The sequence below is a fragment of the Phlebotomus papatasi genome, chromosome 2 (genome assembly GCF_024763615.1).
Source record: "Phlebotomus papatasi isolate M1 chromosome 2, Ppap_2.1, whole genome shotgun sequence".
NCBI classification, from domain to species: domain Eukaryota; kingdom Metazoa; phylum Arthropoda; class Insecta; order Diptera; family Psychodidae; genus Phlebotomus; species Phlebotomus papatasi.
Window position 1 is genome coordinate 60,838,370 of NC_077223.1, and position 24,022 is coordinate 60,862,391.

Sequence of the window (24,022 nt, forward strand, 5' to 3'; positions counted from 1 at the left end):
TCAAAGAGGTTTCTAGCAGTTTGGTCGATTCGATTGAGCGATTGAGTGGAAAACAAAAACAAAGTGTTTCTTGTGTTTTCTATTTTACCAATATTTTGTTAAAACAGGAAGCTATTTTCACGGAAAATGCTTTCGTCGATGCTCAAGGAGCATCAGGGAAAGCAGGCAGCAAGGAAAGAAGAGCAAGGTAATTCAAAATCGTGAGGTATCTTTTTATATAAAAATGTTTGTTAAATTTCCCTTTTTTTCATTTAGATTTAAAAAGAAAAGCTGCAATTGCTTCCTCAAATGAGTTAACCCAGGCACTTGTGGACCATTTAAACGTAGGGTAAGTCTTTTTTCAAGGAAGCAATTCAGGGATTACTTTAAAAACCTTAGCAAAAGTCACTGCTATTGCAATTGATATAAAAAATATTTTTCCAAATGTTACAGAGTGGCTCAGGCTTATCTCAATCAGAAAAAACTCGATGCTGAAGCCAAGCAACTTCATGTGGGGGCTACGAATTTCGCCAAACAGACCCAGCAATGGCTCCTTCTGATTGAAGGCTTCAGTAGTGCTTTGAAAGAGCTGGGAGATGTAGAAAATTGGGCTAGAAGTATTGAGAATGACTTGAGGAGTGTCACAGGTGCCCTTGAAATTGCCTACAAAAGTGCAAGGGAAAATCAATAGACTGTGATGAAAATAGAGCATGTTGCAAAGACTATTAGGCTTTTATCTGGATTCCTCCAATTCATCGATTTCGTATTCGAACTTTTTGATTTTCTAGCAGTTTGCCTCAGAGCTTTTTGTTGATATTTTCTTATCGCTTTCTCTGACCTTTTTTCTTTTTGTTTCTTGGTGATTGTCACTCCCGAATCTCCCAGGCATGAGATTATAATTCTAGATTTATTGGGTAAGGCGTTCAGTAGGAATTGAGAGCTTGCCAAGCAACTATCAAGAGAATATCGTGAGTTCTTTGTCCTGTTGCATCAGAAGATTCCAGAATTGTAACCAATATGATTACATCTTTACACAGAGATTCACTTGTCCAGAACAGGCATTAATATGGTGATTCACACTCAAGAACTACTGGAAGCAGCTTCAGAGCTGGCTGATCAGGCAAACATGAGAGCAACAGTCAAGGGGAGTGCAAAAGCTGCGTTAGTTTGTGGTGCCGGAGCTTTTATTGGCGGGATTTTAGGGGGTCCTGCTGGAATAGCTGTTGGAGGGACGGCTGGAGCCTGCACAGCAGCTTACATGAACCGGGGTGAGTTTTCTTTCATTGAGTTTTAATTAGTCATAAAAGTGTAAAAATACCTCAAGGATTCTGCAATTACCCGGTTGACCATGTATACTCGATGCATTTCCTTTTCAGTACTAATATAAAGTTTTCGTAGGCCAAATTATTTCATACGTCTTGTCGCCTAAATCAGCAATTCTCGTATAAATTGTGCATTTTCCTAATTATTGTATGAACGCTGTTAATACGAGCGACAATTTTCGGAAGAACTTTTTATTGCTATCGCTAATTTTAAAATTTCTTGGGAAAATTAATTACGATAAAGCTGATAGCGCCGTCAAAGCTTTATCAAATTTATAATTTAAGGTTATTTGCCATACTTTTTGGTAATAAATTTTCATGTAGATTGTTCGTGTAAGCAATTTATTCCTTCTTTATTATTTTTTGTAGGCATTTTCTAAATAAAACGCCCTTTAAAATATTCATGATCTTTTATGGTAAATTTTCTACAATATTTCTCGGAAAAATTGCATTTATCTAATTTTTCAAACAATCTTCCTGGACAATATAAATCTACTCATAATATCACATGTTAAAAGTTTAAACCAAATCTTTATTATCAAATCACAATCGCTGTGTAATTATTTCTCTCACAAATGCTCAATGTAATTTAATCCTAAACAATAATTTGGCAGTACAATGTATATCTAGTCTTGCGTCGAATTTAAAGTTATGATATTCAAATCTACTCAGCATCATTAGAGATAAGCTCTTCAATAAATAAACTTAAAAAAAATCAGTCAACTTTTTGTCATATAAAAGCAAAACTGCATAACGCACTGTCCTTTGCTTCAAGTCATATGAAAATTTACATAAATAGGACCTATGGAATAAAATTGCTTATTTGGTTTTTATGCAAATCAATAATAAATTCAGATTAGCTATGTGAAAATCTTAATGTAAGCCAACTATACTGTATCGTATTTATCCAGGCTTCAATTTATCGATTACAATTTCAGTTACTTTTTTTCTAAAGTTTGTACATAACCTTAAAGTTGAAGCTTGTTGAAATCTAAGATGTTTTTTTTGGAAAATATTCAACTATTTGTTTTATGTATAGTAATTCGGAGAGAGATGGGACAGTTGAATGGGCCACTTCGTCTGCTGCCTTCATCTTCCACACGATCGCCATTTTTTTATCTTTGTTACCTTTTTTATCTTTTTTATCTTTGTTAATATAATAAATTAATATATCTTTGTTATATAATGTTATAAATTAATTCGCCACCTTGTTTGGTTTATTTATGACCTCCAACATTCTAATGAATACCAAGGAAGTTACAGATTTCTACCTTTAAAATTGTGCGAGAAAATATAAAAATACGTGTATTTAGAAGTTTGGGAAAGGCGGAATACAATGGTTTTAAAATTAGGCAAAATAAAGAAAAATATTTGGCCAAAATTAGGGTGGTCTATCTCTCCCTCACGTTTTTTGTATGTCCCAAAATGCAAATCTTTTTAAATGACAAACCAATGAAATTGAAGCCATCTCCTTTACTCAGCTCACAGAGCCGATAGGGAAAAATTATTTAGACAGAAATCTAACATAATTATCCCTCCACATGGATCAGTAACTTACAAAAGAGGAACAAGCCCCACTTTTAAGTTATTTCACGTAACGGTTGCAAATGCGAAGAAATTCCCATACGTGTTTGTATGAAAAAGTGAGCTTTGGCTTCAATTCCAAATTCAAATCAATTGGGGAGGAGGTGGAGTTATTTTGAGCTGTGAAGCCACATTGATATACAATTTTTTTTGTATATTTTTAAAGTCAAATAAGATTTAACTCAGTGAAATTTAGCTCTACAAAACAATTATGGAGCTAAATAAGATAAAACTGTAAGGTGTAAGGTTTCACTTCCTTTAGAAATATAAGAAAAATCGTATATTAATGTAGCCCCACAACTAGAGTTGGTAAATTTCAGGAAATTTCATGAGTTTCCGCCTAAAGTAGGTGGCGACTGCTGTGAAATTTCTGACATTTTACCATCTCTACCCACAACACAAAATAGCCTCACTTCTCATTACTCAAATGCGGATTTTCAGAAAAATGTGGAATTTTTAAACATTATTCTTAGATCAGAAATTTTTTATTCTTGCTGCGTTTGTAGGACCCAGCGAGCACAGTTATCTGAAAAAGACAGCGATTTCAGGATATTTTTGCTCAGTTGATCAGCAAAAATATGCTGACCGGTTAGTAGTTTTGAAGATAAAGTGCTAACCAAATATAGTCAATCGAGGAGAGTTGGAACAATGGGAGAGATGGGCCATTTCGCCTCCTGCATACACCCTATGCACGATCTCCACCTCATTTGGTCTATTCGTACCCTTCAACATTCTAATGAAAACCCTCAAGTTACAGCTTTCTACCTTTAAAATTGTACGAGAAAATTGAAATGAATTTTTTGGATGTCTGAAAAATGGCCAAAAATTTTTATTTCGCTTTAAGAATACGTGTATTTGGGGGTTGAGGAGAGATGGAACTTAATAGTTTTGGCAAAACTTCTGGTGTGAATTTTGGTCAATGTTCTTCAAAGTCTTTTCAAGTAAATCTTAGAAATTATTTTCCCTTAATTTCTGGTAAGACTGACTTTATACACTCAGCGAAATTGCCATCGAAGTATATGAGCCACATATTCCACAAAATAAATCATTTATACTGGAAAAATAAAATGAACTCTAATAAATTCAATGAAATAGTGTTCATGTCTAAAATCACTTCCCTCTTATTCTAAATTAATGAAATAAACTATAAATATTTTGCTAAAATTAGGGGTGTTCCATCTCACCCGCACTTTTTTTGAGTGCCTCAAAATGCAACTTTTTTTAAATCCTATTTTTCGAAGTGACTATTTTCATCTAGGCTTTTCTAATATTGATATCTTTAATTTAGAGTCCTCAAATTATAAACCAGTGAGATTCGTCTTTGTCTCGCATTCAAAACGTATCCGCAATATTGAATATAAAAAAGGTGTTCCATCTTTCCTCGAATGACTATATGGAAATGGCAGTCTCGTTCTCGCAAGTCTCGTTTTAGCCGTTAATATTTGGTGCTCGATTGGAAATCAGATAGTAACGGCCAATTGTTGAAAAAAGTGATCCTTTGTAGATTAAACCGCCCGTTATATTCGCAAGTCGTGTGAAAAACTTCAGCAAATAACTGTGATCAGATTTTATTAAATTTCATACAAGGTACTACTTAAAATTTACTTCATTTAAAAAAAAATGTTTTCGTTTGGTTTTCAGGTAAATTTCGACCTGTAAGCCAAATCATAATGCATGACATGACACGTAAACAGCGTCAGGAGTTGGTTGATCATCTCCGCCGGGCAATTCAGGACATTGATGCAGGAGATGCCATGATAGCCATATCGCTTGTGATGGGCAATCCCAATATGCAGAAAGCCATTATGCAGACTGTTGTGCGCTACTTGACAAATCAGATGCACCTCCAAATAGTGGACTAATTTTTCTATTGCATATTTTTACACAATTTGCATGAATAGGGTTTTTTTTCTCTTACTTTTTGTGTCCATTATTTTTCTGAAAACATCTTATGACATTGTGATAAATTGGTGCAGTGGACTCATAAGATAAGATAGGATATTTATAGGACAATTTTGTAGGTTTTTCCAGGAAATATTGAAAGACATCAATAAAAAATTTTTTTTTTTGGAAATTTGAAGTTTTTTATTTTCTTCGTGTGTCTCAGCTGTTTGAGACACAAAAGTCGTTATTTTCTAGTAGTTTTTGAATTTGTTTAGATTGCTTTTGTTTATACTTCAGGTGGGTGCAAAAACACAACACGTGTGTTTATTTACCAACATCGAAAACCAAATTTTCCCTCCAAAAAGTCCAAAAATGACTTCAAAAAGCCAATCACCATTGAAATTTAAGCTCCTGGCCAAGTGTAGTGTTACCAAGGCTCGTGTGGGAGTCGTAACGCTGCCGCATAGTGATGTTTCCACTCCTGTCTTCATGCCAGTTGGCACAAAAGTCAGTTTCCGGGAACCGCCACACTCATCTCTTGATCTTGGAGCTTCCTAATTTTCTGCTATTTCACTACAGGGATCAATGAAGGGTATCCTCCAGCAGCAGCTTTATGCTCTTAATTGCGAAATTATGCTCAGCAATACTTATCATTTGGGCTTGAAGCCGGTAAGTGTCAGGGATTTTGAAGTTTCAGGGACTGAGTTTATCCTTGAATACGGATTTTCAGGGAATTGAGACTCTGAAGAAAGCAGGAGGTCTGCATAAGTTTATGAATTGGTCAAAGAGTCTGCTGACAGATTCAGGAGGTTTCCAGATGGTTTCTCTGCTGAAATTGGCAGAGATTACAGAGAATGGAGTCAAGTTCCAGACACCATATTCCGAAGACAAGGCAGAGTTGACACTCACTCCTGAACATTCCATTGAGATCCAGAACGTCATCGGAGCGGATATCGCCATGCAGTTGGATGATGGTGAGCCATGAATTGGATGAATTAGCAGAATTTTGGTTTGCAATTGATTAATTTTCAGTGGTCAAGACAACTACCCGGGGCCCCCGTGTAGAGGAAGCCATGAGACGGACAGTTCGCTGGTTGGATCGCTGTCTCACTGCACATTCTCGGGACACGGAACAAAGTATTTTTCCGATTGTTCAGGGAGGCCTAGAGCCGGATCTCCGGAAAGTCTGTACGGATCTCCTCACACAGCGTCCTTGTCGAGGATTTGCTGTCGGAGGATTGTCTGGAGGCGAGAGTAAGGATGAGTTTTGGCCCATTGTTCGCCTCTGTGCTGAGCTGCTCCCCGATGACAAGCCGAGATATCTCATGGGAGTGGGATTTGCAGCAGATCTTGTGGTTTGCATTGCCCTGGGTATTGACATGTTCGATTGCGTCTTTCCAACGAGAACTGCCCGATTTGGCTGTGCTCTCGTGAGGAGTGGACAGTTGAATCTCAAACAGAAAGTCTTCGCCAAGGATCACAGACCCATCGATGAGAAATGCTCCTGTTCCACCTGTCGCTCCTACACTCGTTCCTATCTGCATCACATTGTGACCCTGGAACCAGTTGCCTGCAGTATCCTTTCAGTTCACAATGTTGCTTTCCAATTGAGGCTCATGAGCGATATCCGGGAGGCTATTTTGCAGGATAGATTTCCGGATTTCATCAAAAATTTCATGGCTGAACACTTTTCTGGTCGAGAAGTTCCTACATGGATTGTAGATGCCCTCAAATCGGTGAACGTGGAACTTTAATTTTTGTTTAACCAGTGGACAACAAGTAAAAAAAAGGTAAGGAAGAAATTATTTATTTTGAAAAAATATTTGTCTAGAGAAGCGAATCTGCGGTTCATACTTCAGGTTCTCTTACTGAAAAAAAGTAGTTAATAAAAATAAATTATTTGAATGAAATGATTTTTTCTATAGAATTCCTTACAATCTAAATCCAGTAGAAATAGTCACTTCTCCGTAGATGTTTCCTGAAATGGTCAGAGACTTTTATTTGATGCTTTCATTATTTAAAATGTAAAAGTTCCGTTTAAAAAGGACAGATAATCCTAGCCGGCTTATGTGGGTGAGATTTTAATGTGAGCTAACTCGGAATGCATGCAAATTCGATTTAGAGCTGAAGTTGGGGGACGCCATTCAGTTATCTTGAATCAAATTCGTGAAATTATTCAAATTTTGTATTATAAAACCAAATTATGGGAAAAGTCCAGTTTTTCACACTTAAACGGCAAAATCGGACAGGCGGCGTAGTCTGAGCGGAAAATGATGTATGGACGAAATGTGGACACAAATGTCCTCTATAATTATGTCAAAGTAATCATCAAAATCGGTTCAGCAACAGTTGAGATAATTGAGGTTATGTGATATTAAAATTAGTTTCTCGACTGTGGCGCCCCTGGTGTTGGTCTCCCGAAGTTAAAATGTTCTAGAAAGTCGTAGCATTTGGTGAGATCTTTCGTTTAAGTCCTCACTCATCAAAATTAGGCAATCAGAACCGAAGATATAAGTTTTTGAATTTCGTGAATTTTGACCTCTCATATCTCCGGTTCTATTGAAACCACAGCGCACTTATGCCCCATTTTGGAAACGTCCTGGACTAGACTACAACATTTTAAAATTTGATCAACTTGTACAATGCCGTTTTCGAGAAAAATGAGTTTGTATTTTGATGCATTTTGACGCTATCGCAACGCCACCTGTGGTGATTTTTTGAACTTCCATCTGAAAGTGCTCATCGAGACGAAACCAAAAACCCAAAATTTAGCTCAAAATGTTAATTAGAACCGGAGATAGAGGCCGGTCAATATTCGAAATTTGACCCCTTATGGATCGACTTAGGTATTTTTTTGTTTGATAGGTATAATCAATGGCTATAACATACTAAAATTTCAGCCCGATTGCATAAGGAATTTTTGAGTTATTTAACTTAGAAAATTGAAAAATCTTTTTAAAAATAGCGCCCCTAGCGGTGGTTTTATGAACTTGCTATGTTAGAAGGGAAGTGGCATTTCACGAGAGCTTTCCAAAACGCCCTCACTTTTTAAATTCTGACAATTAGAACCGGAGTTATAGCCATTTTAAGAATTTTTTTGGACACTTATAGCTCGGGTCAGGGGGGTCGGGGGTCCTTAAGTTTGGTATTAATCGAAAGCTCTAAGGCCCAGCTATAACATACTAAAATTTGAACCCGATCAATGCCGCAGGGGCGGAGCCATTGAGAAAACAAAAAAGGGGGGTATTTTGACCGTATATTTTGACCCTCCGTCAATGCACCAAGTTGCAATTTTCACCCGATATTATATCCCTTGCCGAAAACCGCAAGTCGATAACTCTTTTAGTTTAGGAGCTATTAACCTCCAAAGAGCGGCCGGCCGGCCGGGAACGTAACTTAGTCCCCCATATCGCTCCTTGGAAATTACAAGGGGCCAACTCAATCTAAGCCATTTTTCAGGAGACAGCATGAAAGATTTAACTTTGTATAAATAATTATCTCAATTAAGTATGTTAATAAAAACAATTTAATTCTTTTCTATTTGTATGAGCATTATTATAAACATCGAAACTTACGTATTTTTACCTTTCAAAATATGTTTTTTTATGAGTTAGCTCTTTGTCAATCTAAATGATGCGCAAATTTTCATGAAATTAGAACGACAAGGGATCAACTTGCTTGAGTTAGTTCCTTGTTTCACAAAAATTTGAACGATAAATCTATTTTGTGCCCCTTGACTTCAAACAAAACCGCGCAAGCAATCATAAAGAGTAAAATTTTGAAAAACTTTTCTAATAATGAAATTTATTGACTCATAACATCAGAAATTTTATTAAATTCTCTGTCTGAGTGCATTAAAACTTCAAAATCGCCAAAAAGTGAGTTGGCCCCTTGTAATTTCCAAGGAGCGATATATTCGTGATCAGGAAGTGATGAAACACATTTTGGCCAAATTTGAGCTCGATCGGGGACATGAAATTTTGTTAGGATTATATTAAGTGAGATTATTAAGAATCTAACCTAATAACATGAAAATGTAGCTACTTTATCTAATACAAAATAACTCATTTTGAAATTGCATGGGTTAATTAACTCCAGCCGCTTTAAATAAGCCGCCATAATCAATGATTTATATGAGTTTTTATCGGACGTAATCTTAAAAATAAATATTTCATGCCATGAAACTTCTCAAATTTTAAGTTCAAAAGCAGGTTATATATATAAATTTTGTCGCTTGATAAACTTGATAAAGATATCTTTATTGAGATTGAATTTTGTAGGTTAGAAATACTCTTTGGAATATTAAAATTGCATTCTAATTTATAAAATAATACAGATTTAATCACTCTTAGGCTAAATTTCTAATGTTAAAATTTAACAGTTTGCGTACAAAGACTAAAATTGCTAAATGATATTGTCGCCCCAAGAGCTTACTTACCAAGGTTAGATGAATCATAACCTGAAGTATTAGAAAATACTCTTGGTTAGGCGAAAGAATAAGACAATGCTGTTTAGCAAAATATTATATAGTTCTTGTAAGTTACCTGTCTTTGGAACAGTTGGAAACCTGGGGACTTCTTTGACACTTGCTCTTGCGAAAATGTAGTCATTTTGACTGCCCGAAATCACTGAAATAATGTTGAATTTTTGTTAGTTTTGTTATATCATGTCACGTTTTACAATTAAAAACAGAATATTTTTCTGTAGTCAGACTGAAATTGAGCTAAAAAAAAAACAGAAATCTGTCGTCGTCAAATGTAACCGTTCGTCTCGTTCCGTTTCTATCTCATATTAATCGCTTTTGGAGCAAGAACGGAGACAGATATCGACAAGTGGTTTTTAGTAAAGATTAAATATCGATAGGTCGCTAGAATTTGGTGATGTCAGATCCTTGTCCCACCTCCCTACCACCATTTTGGAGCGTCTATACAAAAGTTGTTTTTTCAATAACTCAGCCACTCTGGCATGGATCGGTCACAAATTTTAGTATGTTATATCTGGACCAAAAAGATTTCGATTGAAAAAAAAAAACAAGGGCAAATGTCCTAATTCAAAACCATTTCCAGACGCTTTAACTTTGACAGAAAATTCAACACATTAAAGTTCATATTTTTTCTGAAGAGAATTGCATAAATTTGCTCCTTGACTCTTCTAGAACTAGAATGTTACTGTTTAGTGAAAATTCTTTAGATATAATTTGAAAACTTCTTAAATACAAGAAAAATACGCGAGCGTAAAATGCTTCTATTGGAAACATATTAATCCAAATGGAGACAAGGGAAAGTTTCTAATTGGAGACAAACAGTGTAAGTGAAACCGCGACGAAAGGCTTCCAAAACCTTGTTGAGTTGCTCTTGAGTGCAGGATTTGTTCTTATTCCTGGTCTTTTCTCCTTTCCCATCTAAAACAATAAGAAAATCTCTCCAATAATCATATTTCCGGGGTTTCTTATTGAAGCATTTGCAGACACTTCAGAAAAACCCTATTTTCACGAAATATGTAATTATTTCATTTGAAAACTTTACGTACCGTTAACAATAAAGATTAGCACTTAATTTAACTAAAATTAGCCAGAAATATGACATAAATTCTAAACATTTTTGTTCTAACATATCTGTCTTTTTATATTAAAAATGTATAATATTGTATAGTCCCAACTTGTTGCATTCAACCGGGGCATTAGCCAAATAAATATTCTATTCTATTCTAAATGTTAAACAAAACGAATAAACAACAGTCACCTCACTGTGTTTTTCATTGGAAAACATGATCGATCGATGAAAAATTTGATGGTGAAAAGGTACACTTTTAATTTTTCTGAGAAAATAACAGATTAAAACTTGTGAATATAAATGGATTTTCGCTTTATTTGGAGAAAAATTAACTAAATAATGAAACTGTGGTATAGAAAATATATAAATATAATAATTAGTACTGTATTTATCGTGAAAACAATGACGTTTCCATTTGGAGTAGCGAAAAATTTCCATTTAGTGCAGGTTTTGAATTAGCTTAATTTACCCTAAGCCCTCCGATCACTCCGACCAAAACCAAGGATAAAAAATTGCATTCTGAAATGGCCATAGTTCTGATTTTCATGGCCAGAATTTGATAATATTAGCTTGGTGAGCTTTCGTTAAATGCTACAACTTTTCTGAACACCCCAACTTCATACGGTTTAACGGGTTTAACTATTTAAGGACGAGAGGGTCAAAAATCGAGTGTCAGAAAAAATCACTTTTTCTTACTTTTTAGGGCAAATCGGGCAAATCACAATTTAGATGACCGTAGGAAAAATTTCATTTTTAGGCCATAGGTCACCCAATCGTCCTTATAAGGTTAATCGAAGGACAGATTAATGGAAAAATAGATTTCTAAAAATTCAATGTTAAATATTTCAAAAACTAGACGACGTTTTTACTTAAAATTTTAGTATGTTTTAATTTTAGAAGTTAAGACTTTTCCAACTGGAGGTCACGCTCCCCTTCGATGTTCCCTGACCTGAGCTATAAATGAAAATAACTTGAACGGAGCACATTTTCGGTATTTATGAAGTGATTTTGATGAAATTTTAGTATATTTTGTTTGAGATCGAGACCTTTCTAACGTTATGTCGCATTCCTCTCAACTCCACCCCACTGTACCACGATCCTTATTAAACCGAAATTGACCGGACTGTATCAGAGTTTATTAACGGGTTTCAATGAACTTTTTTTCTTTCGTTGGTCTTCTATACACAAGATAATAATTTTAGCAAATTTTATCCGTTTCTGCCTTCGAAAACACATTTCTCGAGTTGCAAGCACTCCGAGGTTACTCCTAAGGAATAGGTACCATAAGCTCATCTGCACTTATCACTGGTCTTTTACTATTTCAACTACTACAATTTTAAAACTTTTGCTTGGTTCTTTTAAAAGAAAAACGTTTTCAATGCAATAGGAAACAAACAAATTGCTAAAAGTTCACTGACATTGACAACCTTTTCCTCCGTACGAGGGCACTATCGTCTCCCGCGAGTGGCGTTGATGACGGTTCCTAAACGAGGAGTTCTGTCAAATTGAATTGAAATTCTTAAAAATGTTTCCATATTCCCAATATTGACATATGGAATTGTCAATGTTTTTCTGAAATTTCTAATCTGTGCACTGAGAAAAAAAGGGGATGCGATTAACTTTTTTTCCTCGTAACTTTAACACTTTTTGGGTGTAAAAATATATCAACATTTTTTAATGTTAATTTTACACCTTTTTAAGTGTAAAATTAACATGGAAAAGGGTAACTTTAACCCATAATACACCTAAAAAGCATAATATTTACACCGATTTCGGATCAATAATGCAGGGTAAAATTAACATTTCTGGAATGTTATTTTAATTTTTTTGGATTTCTCTCAGTGTGAATGCCGTGAGACTAACAAGATTATAACATAAAATTCAAAAATTATACTTAAGTAATATTAATAAGAGATACCTTACCTGAAATAGTTTGCAGGAAGAAGAGCGTTAAGAATATTTTCCACACAAAAATTCTCATTTTTTTCGGGATTGTTTTGATATTTGTTCCGAATTGTTCCGGCTAGATCAACTGAGAGACTAAAACTAAAGTGGAAATGCTGATGACAAGTCAGTGAAAGAATCCACTCTAGAATTTAAAAATTCTGCAGCTGTTTAAACAGACAAATTTTCAGAGAGAAAAAGAAAGAGGAAGATAAAGACTTGATAATTCTTTATTAAATATATTTCTCTTCATCTCTCAAATATAATTAATTAATTTCTGCACTTAATATCCGTCACCTTCAGCTTGAAAATATCTCTTCAACTATTTTTTTTTATACTCAATTTACCTATTCTAATCATTCATCTCCCTTCAATCATTCTTCGTTTTCTCGACATCACAAAGATGGAATGCATTGAATTTTTGTCTCTAGATCCTCTCACTGTCTTTTCTAGCGCCTCTTTTTTTATTCAGTTTATATTCCTATTTTTATTTTTTCTACTTTTTCACTATTTTCTTTTAAATCTTTATTTTGTTGTTTGTAGCTGAAATCTTTGTTCATTTTAATTTTCACTTTTTTTTAATGTTTCACTTATAAGGCCCATTTCTTAAGCAAAAATTCTTTTGTTATTTTGTGGTTTTCACTGGGTTTTTGTGACAGATTTTTCTTTTAAATATATTAATGTTTAAGAACTTGTGATGTGAAAATAGATTTTTTGACGTTCTCTTTTTTTCTTTAATCAGTGAAAATTTTATTTCTGTTATTTATATCCTTCAAAATAGCTTTTTTTTCTATTTGTTGTTTGAATTTGTGGAAGGCACCATTTTTCTCCTTATGTCTTATTTGTTTTCTTTTTTCTCTACAATATTTCTCTTTATTTTTTTTCTTTTAATGAAATATATTTTTTTATGAACATGTCTGAACATGCTTGTGTTGAGGTCATTATCTTTTCTCAAATTTGTTCAAAATTCTATTCACTACTAGTGAGTTTAATTATTCCTTGATGCTTGTATTTTGTTTTTTTTTTTTTTTTTGAATATAATTGTGTTGTTTTTTTTTTTAAATTTACTTTTACGAAAACCGAAGCGCAAAGACACAAAATTTTCTATATTAATTGTTTTCTTTTTAATGTACTCACCTCACTAATTCGGTTATTTATCATTTTTTTTCTTTTAAAATCTATTTTACGTTTTTTTTTTTAAATTTTCTTTTCATACTTGTTCTTTATTTCAGTTTATCAGTGAAAAATCACAAATTAAAGGGCACTTAAAACATATCTTTCTGCGCTATCTTCATGAAATATTTCTCTTTATTCACTAAATACTTTAAGTTAATTATCATTTTTTTTTGCTAAATAATTAGGTTTTTTTCTTTCTCTAAAGTTCTAATTCGTTCTTTTTTTTTGAAGAAGAATCTCTGAGACTGTCTTTAAGTTTGTTTAATTTAAAAATCTACTGGAAAATTCTATACAAATAATTTTTTGTCAATGATTTTTGAAAATTAAATAAATAGTGAAGGTGATGTCTTTTGATCGTTAAATTAGGCGATACGGTGACTTGAAAATTTTTCAAATCTATTCAACAAGCTTTTATTAAAAAAAAATAATTATGTTATATTAAGTAAAAAAAGAAAAACTGAAAAAATATTAACATTTACTTCAATAATACTCTCAAGATGCAATTGGGAGATATTTCTCACAAAAAATTTACAATAAAGTACACGAAGGGTTTTTTTTAAATCTAAGGAAATAACGTCTAAAACTTGAAAAAACAAAGTTTTTTAAAATGCAATAAATAGTTTCAACAATTTCGGTGAAAGCCTAATTGTAAATACAAAAGGAAATACTCTAGAAATGTAGTTTACACAACAATTAGAAATAAATTAATAACAAGATAATATATATTTTTTGTTTTTTTGTTTTACTCAAAATCTACATCTAACTTTCAGCCACTTTTAGCTGCAATTTCTTTCTCACTCTAACACTCTTTCCTATCAATTTTGTTGTTGTTTTTTTTTATTAGAATAAATACTGTACAAAAATCTCTTTAAGTATTCTCTCTCTAAACTTTCTCTTTTCAAAGTTCAATTTGTCGCGCGCTGCACTTAAGTGCTTTACAAAGAAATTCACCAAAAATTTCTTCTAGTTAATTTATTTATAATAGCTTTTACATAATATAAAACTATATCTTATTTTTTTTGTTAAATAGTTTACATAGGTATCTACTTTAATGAAAATATAATTTATTTATCAACATTCAATATTCAACCAACTTTTTACCATCATTTCTTCGTCTCAACAGTAACTTCAAAATAAATAATCTCTTCTAAGTGGAATGTTCTTCCTCAATTCTAAAAAAAATTACCATTCCTTTGCCAACTCGTATAAATATATATAATTTTTTTTGTCTCTTTTTAATAAATGCAGCAACAAGCTAATAATTTTTTGTATTTTTCATTTACTATTTAAACTTTTTTTTTTGTTCTTAATAATATATAAATATCTGTGTTCTCTCTTTTCAACATTCTAATTAGTAGATTGATCTCTTCAGCATTTTCTTTCATTTGTTGTTTAATATCGATTCTTGAAAATATCTTAAATTGGGATACTTACGTTATAGTAACACGATGTGGATTTTTTAAAAGAATTTTTCAGGGGAATTATTGAGAATTCAAAAACTCAAATTTTTAGTTTATGTTTCAGAAAATGAACCATTCTTTTCTTTCAATTTTCAGAGTACTTACGACAAATCCCCAAATTTTCCGTGGAAGCCTCCATGGAATTCCACAGACAATTCCACATCACATCGTTGTCAATGAAAAGGTATGTAATCAATTGTTTCTAAAAGTATTTTTTTTTCAACACTGCTCTAGAGAAGATAGAATTTGTTCAACATTTAAGAATTTTTTTGTGTTTTTTTTCTTAAATTCCTAATAGAAAAAATAACTTCACTGAGACTTTTCTCTCTCATTTACTATCAGAGAGAAATAAAATTTACAGATAGAGGTTATGTTTCTACATTTTTGTTTTGTTTGTTCTTTTTTTTCTACATTACACTTGGAATATTTATAAAATTAAATAACAATTGTATTTATGTGTTGTGTACTTAAAACTCTTCTAAGAAACTAGACTTGTGGACGGATATATCCATTTTTTGCACTATATTTTTCAACACAATCCTTACGCCTCTTGAGCCACATAGCAAATGACTCTACTTGACTTTTTAGTGTCTCAGGGCGGGGCTCAGAGGAGAAATTGGCATGGGTCACCGCCCTGAGGGCAAGATTCTGAATTTCGAAGGGACATTTTGGCGTCCAGATGAGTAATTGACGCAATTTCAAATTTTGAGGTTATGTAACCAAACAAACTGAAATTCCTGTATAAATGTGACAGTTGACTTTTGATCCAATAGTTGGACAGTTGGATTTTGAAAATTTAGAAAAATTATATGGCTATATGGACCCGAGTGAGTCCGACAGCCTTATGCTCTAGACACACTTACGACTTAATCCGAGAGATGACTTAGTGGAAAACGATGGAAATGAAGTTTAACCAATATTTCAAATATAATTATGCTAAACCGCCTCTAGGCTAATCCTCAGGTCTGTCAAGGCCCTTACATAAAATAGAAGAAGAAGAAGAGGAAAAATTATATAGGTACACAATTGCGTCACTTACTGATCCAGGCTGTCGCGACGCCCTCGTGCGCTCAAGTGCATAAATGCCGACGAGGCTGCGACGTTCCCCATTGATCCTCGTCGGAGCCCCACCAATCTCATTGGTGGCTCTTGCTGAGCAGGTGCGAATTGAACTCGTACACATTGTTGCACTGCTCTCCGCAGATGTTGCACTTCCACGGGTTGCTTTCGCTGTGGCAGCCCTTATGGAGGAAGTACAGCGTCTGATCGGGGAATTCAATGCCGCAGAACAGGCACTGAAGGCCCCGTTTGCTTCGTAGCGCCAACAATTCATTTTCAGGCCCCGTTGACGTTATGGCGCCATTGGATGTGGTCGCAACGACGGCTGCTTGACCGTCTTGCGGAGACACAGCCAGTGTACCGCCCAACGAGGCATTCTGGTTGCTCATGGCAGCATTGTTGTTATTGTTGACGCTGCCATTGCGAGAGGCGCGATTTGAAGCACGGGCACTTATTCGCCGTTTGAGATCCTCGCGTAAGAGTGACTTCAGGGGTGAAACCTGAAAGATGGACAACCAAAAGAGTTGAATCAATCTCATTATAAAATGATCCTTTATTTCTGGTTTTCTTTTCTAAATGAATAATTTACCTTAATGAGTGACGTGAGGCTTGATGAAGGTACAGAACTGTCTCCAGAATTGGAGACTGTTGCCGACGGTGACGTTTGTTCGTTGGGTCGTACCTTTCCCTCCGCATACTCGTCGTTTGTGTTGGGCTCCTGAAAATGCAGATACCTTTAAGTCCAACTGAGATTCTTAAGTCCAGATTCATTACGCACCTGCTTGATGGGAATGAGACTGATGGACGGCGTAATGTTGCCCTCGCCCAGCATATGCCTCGAGCTCTGGGCCACACTGGGCATCAGAGAATGAGAACTCGAGGGGGCGTTAGAATTGGAGTCAGCCGAGTGTGGTGACGACGGGGAACCTCCATTGGGGTGCCCCGACGACGGACACGGCTGAATCTCCAGGCCGGTTGAATTTGTGGGCGCCGGATCGCCCTGAGGATCAATGTTGTTTAATGCTGTGTGGGGGAATTCAGTGGTTTGTGAAGGACTCACCGCGAAGGTGTCGGCATTGTCTGCCATGGAGATCTCGACATGGGGCGTTAGGAAGTGCATGGGAGGAGTTGCATTTTCGGCGGAGCGCAAACTGTCGCCGCTATCGCTGTAGGCTGGCGCCGCGGCGGCCACAAGTTGAGGCAGCAGTTGACCGGCATTCTGAGAATCTAGAGCTAGCAGGAGGGACGAGGGTGCCCCGGGACCCGGGTTGTCGAGATCAATGCCGTGTCGATTGAAAAAGTGGACACGAAGGGATTTCATAGTGCCAGCACGGTAGCTGCACAGCGGACACGTCTTCACGAGATCATGCTGGCCCACATGTTCATTCTGGAAATGGGCCCGCATCGCAATCTGCCGTTGGAAGCCGCGGTTGCAGATTGGGCAGTGGTATGGCAAGGTTTTCGTGTGGGTCGTGAAGTGTTCGGCCAGATGATCTTTTCTGAAAAACCTACAAAGAATGATAAGCGTCAGAACACAGAACTCATCGAAAACTTTTTTTTTTTGAGAGGTTGTTTCTACCTCTTCTGGCAGACGCGGCATTCATAGGGCTTGACGCCTGTGTGCCTCATCTTGTGCCGCCGCATGTTGGCGCCATTGGAGAACTTCATGTTGCAAACGTCGCATTCGAAGAGCTTCCTGTGGTGGCGGTTGCTCTCGGCGGGTGGCTGCGTCTCCGTTTCCGTATCATTGGTGGCGGGTGGTGGGGCGGGCGGAACGCTCTGTACCGCTAGGTCGGGCTTTACGGGCACAGTCGGGGTGGTTTTGCAGACGTGTGCGAGCAGCAGGGCGCGTGATTTAGTTTCGAAGGCGTCACATCGTTCGCAACGTAGCAGAAGCCCACCGTCGCCGGCATCGTAGTTGGAGGCGCTTACGCGGTCGCAGCTCTCGGTGTCATCATTGGTGGTGGGCGGCTCCACGGCGAGACTCAATACTTGGGCGCCGCCGCCGCCCGCAGAGTCCGCCTCACCCGACATTTCGGCCGCCAGGTTCTCAGAGCCGCCGCTGCCGCTTCGACCGCTTCTGCTGTAGAAAAATACAACAAGTACGGTTGTTAAAATCTTATTAATATGTTGTGATGCATTTTGTGCATCACAACTCGGTTTTCAAATATTCATGATCGCGTTGGTTCTTTCGTGAAATTTCAAGATTAGACATGATAGATCATGTCCAGCACCGTGAGAAAGTTTTCTAGGTAATTGGTCCTCAAGAAATTTATAGCCCAAAGACAAAGTAACACCTTAAAGTCATTAGACAGCCATTAGAGAAAAGGTAGGTGTTCGGAGCAAAAGGGTCGTAAAATTAGAGCTCGCTCCAAGAAAGCAAAAAAGGCCTGAAAAGAAATGGGGACAAGGATGACAAAGGATCGAAAAGGTGTGTGATCCTCGGTCATCTCAATTAAGCACCCCCTTTCTTAAGGATATAGAAAGTGTTGGAGAAAACTCTAGGTCTAGAGATAGCGAAAGTGTATAGTTGGATATTTTTATAGGCACTTAACGATCGTCTCCAGATGATCGTTATCTAGAGGTTCATCCTGAATCACTAATTGGACACCTTCCCATGGGAAATAATGTCGAATAGAATTAGAGTGCGAGTGGAGGATTTTAGTATAAAAAGGGTAGCTAGATTCAAGAGGTTGCTTCAGTCACAGTGTAAAAGTAGCCCAGGCCATTGGGCAGTGTAACCTTCTTCAATAAAAGTGTAGCAACTCAAAAAAAAAGTAGTGTTTCACTGGATCCAGAGACAACAAGGTGGCCTCAGTTGGGGTCACCACAAATGAGCTAAGTAATGTTTCTGAGAGTGCAATGTAATATAACCTTTACATTGTGAGATATAAAGGACCCCTGCCTTAAATATCTATTTACTGATTGTTATGAAAAATCAGCACCACGGATCAGCTTTTTACCCTGAGGATGATTGTCGAAAAGGCTTGGGAGTATGCAATTCCACTCTATGCTTGTTTCATAGATTTGGAAAAAGCATATGACCGAGTACCGAGAGAACAACTTTGGGATGTACTGCACGAGTATGGACTGGATGAAGAATTGGTAGGAGCCATTCAGTCATTGTACAGAGACTGTAGTAGCTGTGTTCGTGTAAACGGATCCAAATCGGAAGGTTTTCAAGTGGGTGTTGGACTGCGTCAAGGGTGTGTTCTATCACCATTGTTGTTCATAATATACATGGACAAGATTATGGAACGCAGTCGGGGGCGGAATGCGATTCGTATTGGGGATTTCAGGGTGAGCCATCTCCTCTATGCAGATGATTTGGTTCTTTTTGGATCTTCCGAAGAAGAGCTTCAGCGCACACTTGACCGATTTGTAAATGTTTGTGCCGAAACAGGTATGAAGGTGAACGTGGGTAAGTCGGAAGTAATGGTGATTTCCCGACAATCTGTGGAATGCACTCTACATGTTAGTGGAGACTCATTGACACAGGTGGAGAAGTTCAAGTATCTCGGGGTGTTATTCACGAGTGATGGTAGGATGGAGGCAGAACTCTCGTCGCGAATCGGTCAGGCTTCTGCAGTAATGAGGGAGCTTGGCAGAAGCGTGCTGAGGAAGCTCGAGCTTAGTCGATCGACTAAATTATCGGTCTTTAAAGCTGTGTTCATTCCTATTCTCACCTATGGTCATGAGATTTGGGTAATGACCGAAAGGGTAAGATCGCGAGTACAAGCTGCCGAGATGAGGTACCTTCGAGCGCTTAAGGGAATCACTCGTAGAGATCGAGTGAGGAATGTGGCCGTTCGTGAGGAACAAAGAGTCAAGTCATAACTCTAGGATCAGTTATCGATAGACAGTCACAAAGAGCAGACGATCTCTTCAGAGCCTTCAGAGACTCGAGGATAAGTAGCTCTCCTTATATTCTTAGTTTGGTAAAAAGCGAAATGGGGTTGCGAGCAAGTACGTATACAATGTACGTACATCCTCACAACTCCTAATATGAGTGTTTCACGAAGATACCCTCCAAATAAGAACTCTGAGTGTCAAGTCAACAACTGAAGATAAAAACCAAAATTTCTAATTAGAAACAAACCCTTCTTTACTTTAGGGAAAGATCGAACTTGTTTTGAAACTATATTTTCCATTACATGCGTTATTACTGATTGAAACTGTACTTAACAACAAAGTCAATCTGTATAGACTGGGCTTTATAAGAAAAAAAAATGGTGTATTGGGGTCTCTAAAAATTAATGCTGCGGAAAGTAGTTAATTTCAAAAGTGCAAAAGAACATGGTCGTCCTTATCTACCACAGGCCTCCCTCAGCTCACCTAAAAGTATTAAGCAAATTTAGTGGTTCACCCTAATAAATTAAATGTGAAGTGGTTCGGTCGTTGACCGCATTTTTGTCCCTCCAGAGGCGGCCCCTCCAGGTCTCTCTTGCTTTTTTTTGCTCTCTCTCTTGGCTCTCGTGCACTACTTTTGCCCGTGCGAGCAGCAACTTCTTGGCCGCGCCTGCGCCAAACAGAGACCCACTGAGCGGCGCGCGCCAGAAAACACTGTGGCCTGTCCTCAAAAAATCTCAGTGTTCGCGCGAGAGATGTCTGTGGAAAATGTTGAACTAATTTTTACACACTAGAAACTTTCTAGTTTGTTCTCTTGCTCTCTCTCTCTCTTAGCAAGAAGTGCACTTGCGATCGAGAGCAAGGGCGAGTGTGGGCTTCGCAAGAGTGCCTTCCGCCCAAGGTGGAATCCTCTGGAGGCGGACATGTCCACAGATGGGGCTCAGGTGTTGAATGCACACCAAGTATGGGAAGAATCTCTGGAGGGATTGTATTTCACAGTTATTTATCCCACGGGTTCTAAGGCCATGTTAAATTGATGATCGAAGAAAAAAAACTTCTGTTACGGTTTTCGTCATCCCTGAAGTAAAAAACTAACAGAAGGGACTCAAATTTTAGATACTATACAAGATAAATAGTATCATATTGAACCTATAGGCCTTGAGAGTTTATGTCCAATTCTATTCACGAACAAGAAATGAAGAGTAATATTACGTAAATAAAAATCCTCAATTATGTACAAAAATGTCTCTAATTTTTTCATCTTCTTTTCTGGAAGCATTTGTTGTGTTTATGATTATAAATTCCATACATACAATCCCAAAATGTGAGATCCTATAAGGGGGCGGAGGAGAATCATTTGCTAAAAGTGTCTCTTGGGATTCTTTACAGGTGACCCCGAAATGCATGCAACTCGGGGTGCTTGCAACTCGGAATGCGTGAAAATTCGATTGTGAGTTGAATTTTGGGGGTAATGGTTCTGGCAGATCTTTTAGATCGGGAAAATTTCATGTGACCGAAATTAACATCCCTTTCATTCTCAAACATTTTGCATATAACTATCTCACTCTTTCACACTCTTCTTCTTATTTTAAACATCACAATAAATTCAATTTAGCTGAATCGAATTTCGAACGTGAAAGAATGACATACATATGCAAAACGCGTGAGAAAGAAAGGGATGTGAATTTTGATTTCATGAAAATACCCTGATCTAAAAGGTGTGCCTGAGCTATAAGGAATCGCGTCGAGTAAACTGTTTTTATCGGTCGAAATGAATAAAATTGGCTCGACGCGATTCTTTATACCCAAAATTCAACTCACAATCGAATTTTCACGCATTCAGAGTTGCAAACACTCCGAGTTGCACGCATTTCGGGGTCACCTGTAAAGAATCTCAGCTACCATAAGCTTATCTGGGCTTATCACTGGTCATTTTCTATTTTAAATAGTATGAGTGGGGAAGACCAACAAAAGAACCGATTAAGAAAAATCTAACCGATTTAACCGATTAAAAAAAAATATTAACACCCTAAATTGTGAAGGTTTTCTCTAGATGGCTAAGTGCTCGATATTCGTTTAATCTAAAGGTTAAAAAATTATCTGAGATAAAAGTTATACCTGGACGAATATGTTGCTTATAAAATTCTCTATCAAACCCACAAAACAGATTGTTAGGGACCGTCCTAGTTTGATTAAAGTTGCTAAAAAGTTCGATTTTTTTACATGTTTTCTGACATATGTGAGACTACAGCGCCCCTGGTGTCAGTTGTACGAACTTCCCCTGTCCAAAGGATTATCGAGCATGTAAAGACGAACAAATGTTCCCAGATTAAGAAATAAATCGGTTCAGCAAAATCGGAGATATAGGCGCCCAAGTATCAAAGAACGGCGAAAACGGTTTTGCCTAGTTCCGGGCGCAAAAACAAAATGAAATCGAAATTAAAAGTATTTTCGTAAATCATTTGATCCTAGCAATAGAAAAAATAGCATGAGAACCCAGAGACAAAAAAAGTTTAAAATTGTTGCACAGTGTTATTATTCCAAAAATGTGTATTTTCTAATGTTATGCACGCTTGAAACTGCCTCTCCGTTCTCTAAGTAAACTCAAACCATAAGGCCCATATAGACCAAGGTTGATCCTCGAGAATATTAAGCTTGTAAAATTGTTCACAGTAAAAATTTATTCCAAAATGTCTTATACCGAGGGCTTAGAATCTTGGATTAGAGATCCTTTGCATAAAATTCCAAAATTAAATATTTTCGAAGATCTACCTGAGTCTAATTGGGCCCTTATACACAGATTAGAAATATGATATGCTATACAGATGAGTTTTTTTTGGTAATCCGTCCATACGTTCAATTCTTCGTTGTTTAACTACTTCTGGAGAAAGAACAGTAAGCGATATCGACTTGCGTTTTCTGACAAAGCTCAAAATACCGAAAAGTGTCCAAAAAATGTTAGTGTTACATGCATTTCTATAAAAATACTATACTTAAAATTTCGGTCTCTCAGTAACGCAGCTGGGTTTAAGAGCTTTCGATTAAAAGATACTCAATCCCCTCCGACCCCTATGACCTGTGCTATAAGGGGCCAAAAATTTAATTTTTTAATGACCGTATCTATGATTTTAATCGTCGGAATATGTTGGTTTTTGGATGATTTGAAAATTTCTCGTTAAATGCTACAACTCTTTAGGACAAACTACTTTATACAATTTAATTGAAGGATCCAGACTTCGCTTTTCGATGAACTTTTAATACACTGAGAAAAAAAAAGCTGCGATTAACTTTTTTTCGTCATAACTTTAACACTTTTTGGGTGTAAAAATATATCAACATTTTTTAATGTTAATTTTACACCTTTTAAGGGTAAAATCAACATGAAGGAAGGGTAACTTTAACCCATAATACACCTAAAAAGCTAAATTACATTATGATATTGCTCAGTTTAGTTCAAACATAGGAGAAAAATCCCAATTTCAAAGCTACCCCACATTCAAAGGTGTCCCACTTACCCTAACTGAAACTAAAACGTCTTTTTAATCAAAAGACGGGAGAGTAGTGACCGGTAAAAGTCATTGGGCTTCGAGATACCTATGGGCGACCTGTATGTATGAGTAAAATTATTTAGTTTCCGTCTGTGATAATACGAAGGAGTTGTTCTTCCAGGAACTTTTCCGTTAACACAGCAGCCGGCTTAACTTGAACTATTATATGTCAAGTGAACTCAACCTGAATCCTAGAGGACTAATTTTAACACCTGTTCTTCTCACTCTCAACACCACAAGCATTAGATTGCTATATAGGCTAACGCATATACGTTACCCGCTTGAAGTATAGGCTTAAACGTAAAACATTATATCCAACCCAAAAAAGTTGGATTTTATTCCACAAATGGGTATGTAGTGGGGATATGAGGGATCTAAAAGGGTATTTTGATTATATTGGGGGTAGGGAAATTGATAGGGAGTGTATCCGGTGTTCGCCAGTGGGAAAAGTGGTCACCCTAAGAGGAAAACACTTTTTTGGTCTTGCCCAGAGCTTTCGGTCCCAATATGGACCTTCTTCAGTGGTCGACTAAATTGTGTTTTCGCAGATTTTCTCAGGGATCGGTCGATTTTTGTTGGTTTGGAAAATCATCACCAGCAGGATGTCAGTATGGGGGGTCTTTTCTTGTGAAAATTTCTCACTATTTCTTGTAATATTTAAATAG

At 36.6% G+C, this 24,022-nt stretch overlaps 5 protein-coding genes across 6 annotated transcripts in view; 4 read left to right on the forward strand and 1 right to left on the reverse strand.

The window, feature by feature from the left end:
• Window positions 1-10: 10 nt before the first annotated feature.
• On the forward strand, window positions 11-727 carry LOC129801970 (biogenesis of lysosome-related organelles complex 1 subunit 1). Its single transcript, XM_055847473.1, has 3 exons — window positions 11-187; window positions 256-328; window positions 433-727. Exons 1-3 carry the CDS (start codon window positions 127-129, stop codon window positions 668-670), a joined length of 372 nt encoding a protein of 123 aa, XP_055703448.1. The 5' UTR covers window positions 11-126; the 3' UTR covers window positions 671-727.
• A 35-nt stretch (window positions 728-762) lies between these two features.
• Window positions 763-4,959, forward strand: LOC129801968 (protein C19orf12 homolog). Its single transcript, XM_055847472.1, has 3 exons — window positions 763-947; window positions 1,017-1,247; window positions 4,527-4,959. The coding sequence occupies exons 2-3, from the start codon at window positions 1,046-1,048 to the stop codon at window positions 4,745-4,747; spliced, it is 423 nt and encodes a 140-aa protein (XP_055703447.1). The 5' UTR covers window positions 763-947; window positions 1,017-1,045; the 3' UTR covers window positions 4,748-4,959.
• A 64-nt stretch (window positions 4,960-5,023) lies between these two features.
• On the forward strand, window positions 5,024-15,888 carry LOC129801975 (queuine tRNA-ribosyltransferase catalytic subunit). Its single transcript, XM_055847492.1, has 5 exons — window positions 5,024-5,276; window positions 5,349-5,438; window positions 5,500-5,743; window positions 5,802-6,559; window positions 14,998-15,888. Exons 1-4 carry the CDS (start codon window positions 5,142-5,144, stop codon window positions 6,521-6,523), a joined length of 1,191 nt encoding a protein of 396 aa, XP_055703467.1. The 5' UTR covers window positions 5,024-5,141; the 3' UTR covers window positions 6,524-6,559; window positions 14,998-15,888.
• Window positions 15,030-24,022, forward strand: part of LOC129801972 (protein kinase C-binding protein NELL1-like) — a 149,335-nt gene continuing 140,342 nt past the window's right edge. The window contains exon 1 of the mRNA XM_055847478.1: window positions 15,030-15,085. The gene's annotated coding sequence lies outside the window, so the exon portion shown is untranslated. The remainder of the gene's footprint in view (window positions 15,086-24,022) is intronic.
• LOC129801974 (zinc finger protein ztf-16) lies at window positions 15,190-18,064 on the reverse strand. 2 transcript variants are annotated; one of them, XM_055847489.1, is made up of 5 exons: window positions 17,540-18,062; window positions 17,021-17,468; window positions 16,739-16,960; window positions 16,550-16,678; window positions 15,190-16,460 (listed from the first exon to the last, which is right to left on the reverse strand). In XM_055847489.1, exons 1-5 carry the CDS (start codon window positions 17,992-17,994, stop codon window positions 16,038-16,040), a joined length of 1,677 nt encoding a protein of 558 aa, XP_055703464.1. In that variant the 5' UTR covers window positions 17,995-18,062; the 3' UTR covers window positions 15,190-16,037. The 2 variants fall into 2 exon arrangements, with proteins under 2 accessions (XP_055703464.1, XP_055703465.1); XM_055847490.1 differs by having other exon boundaries at window positions 16,739-17,468; window positions 17,540-18,064.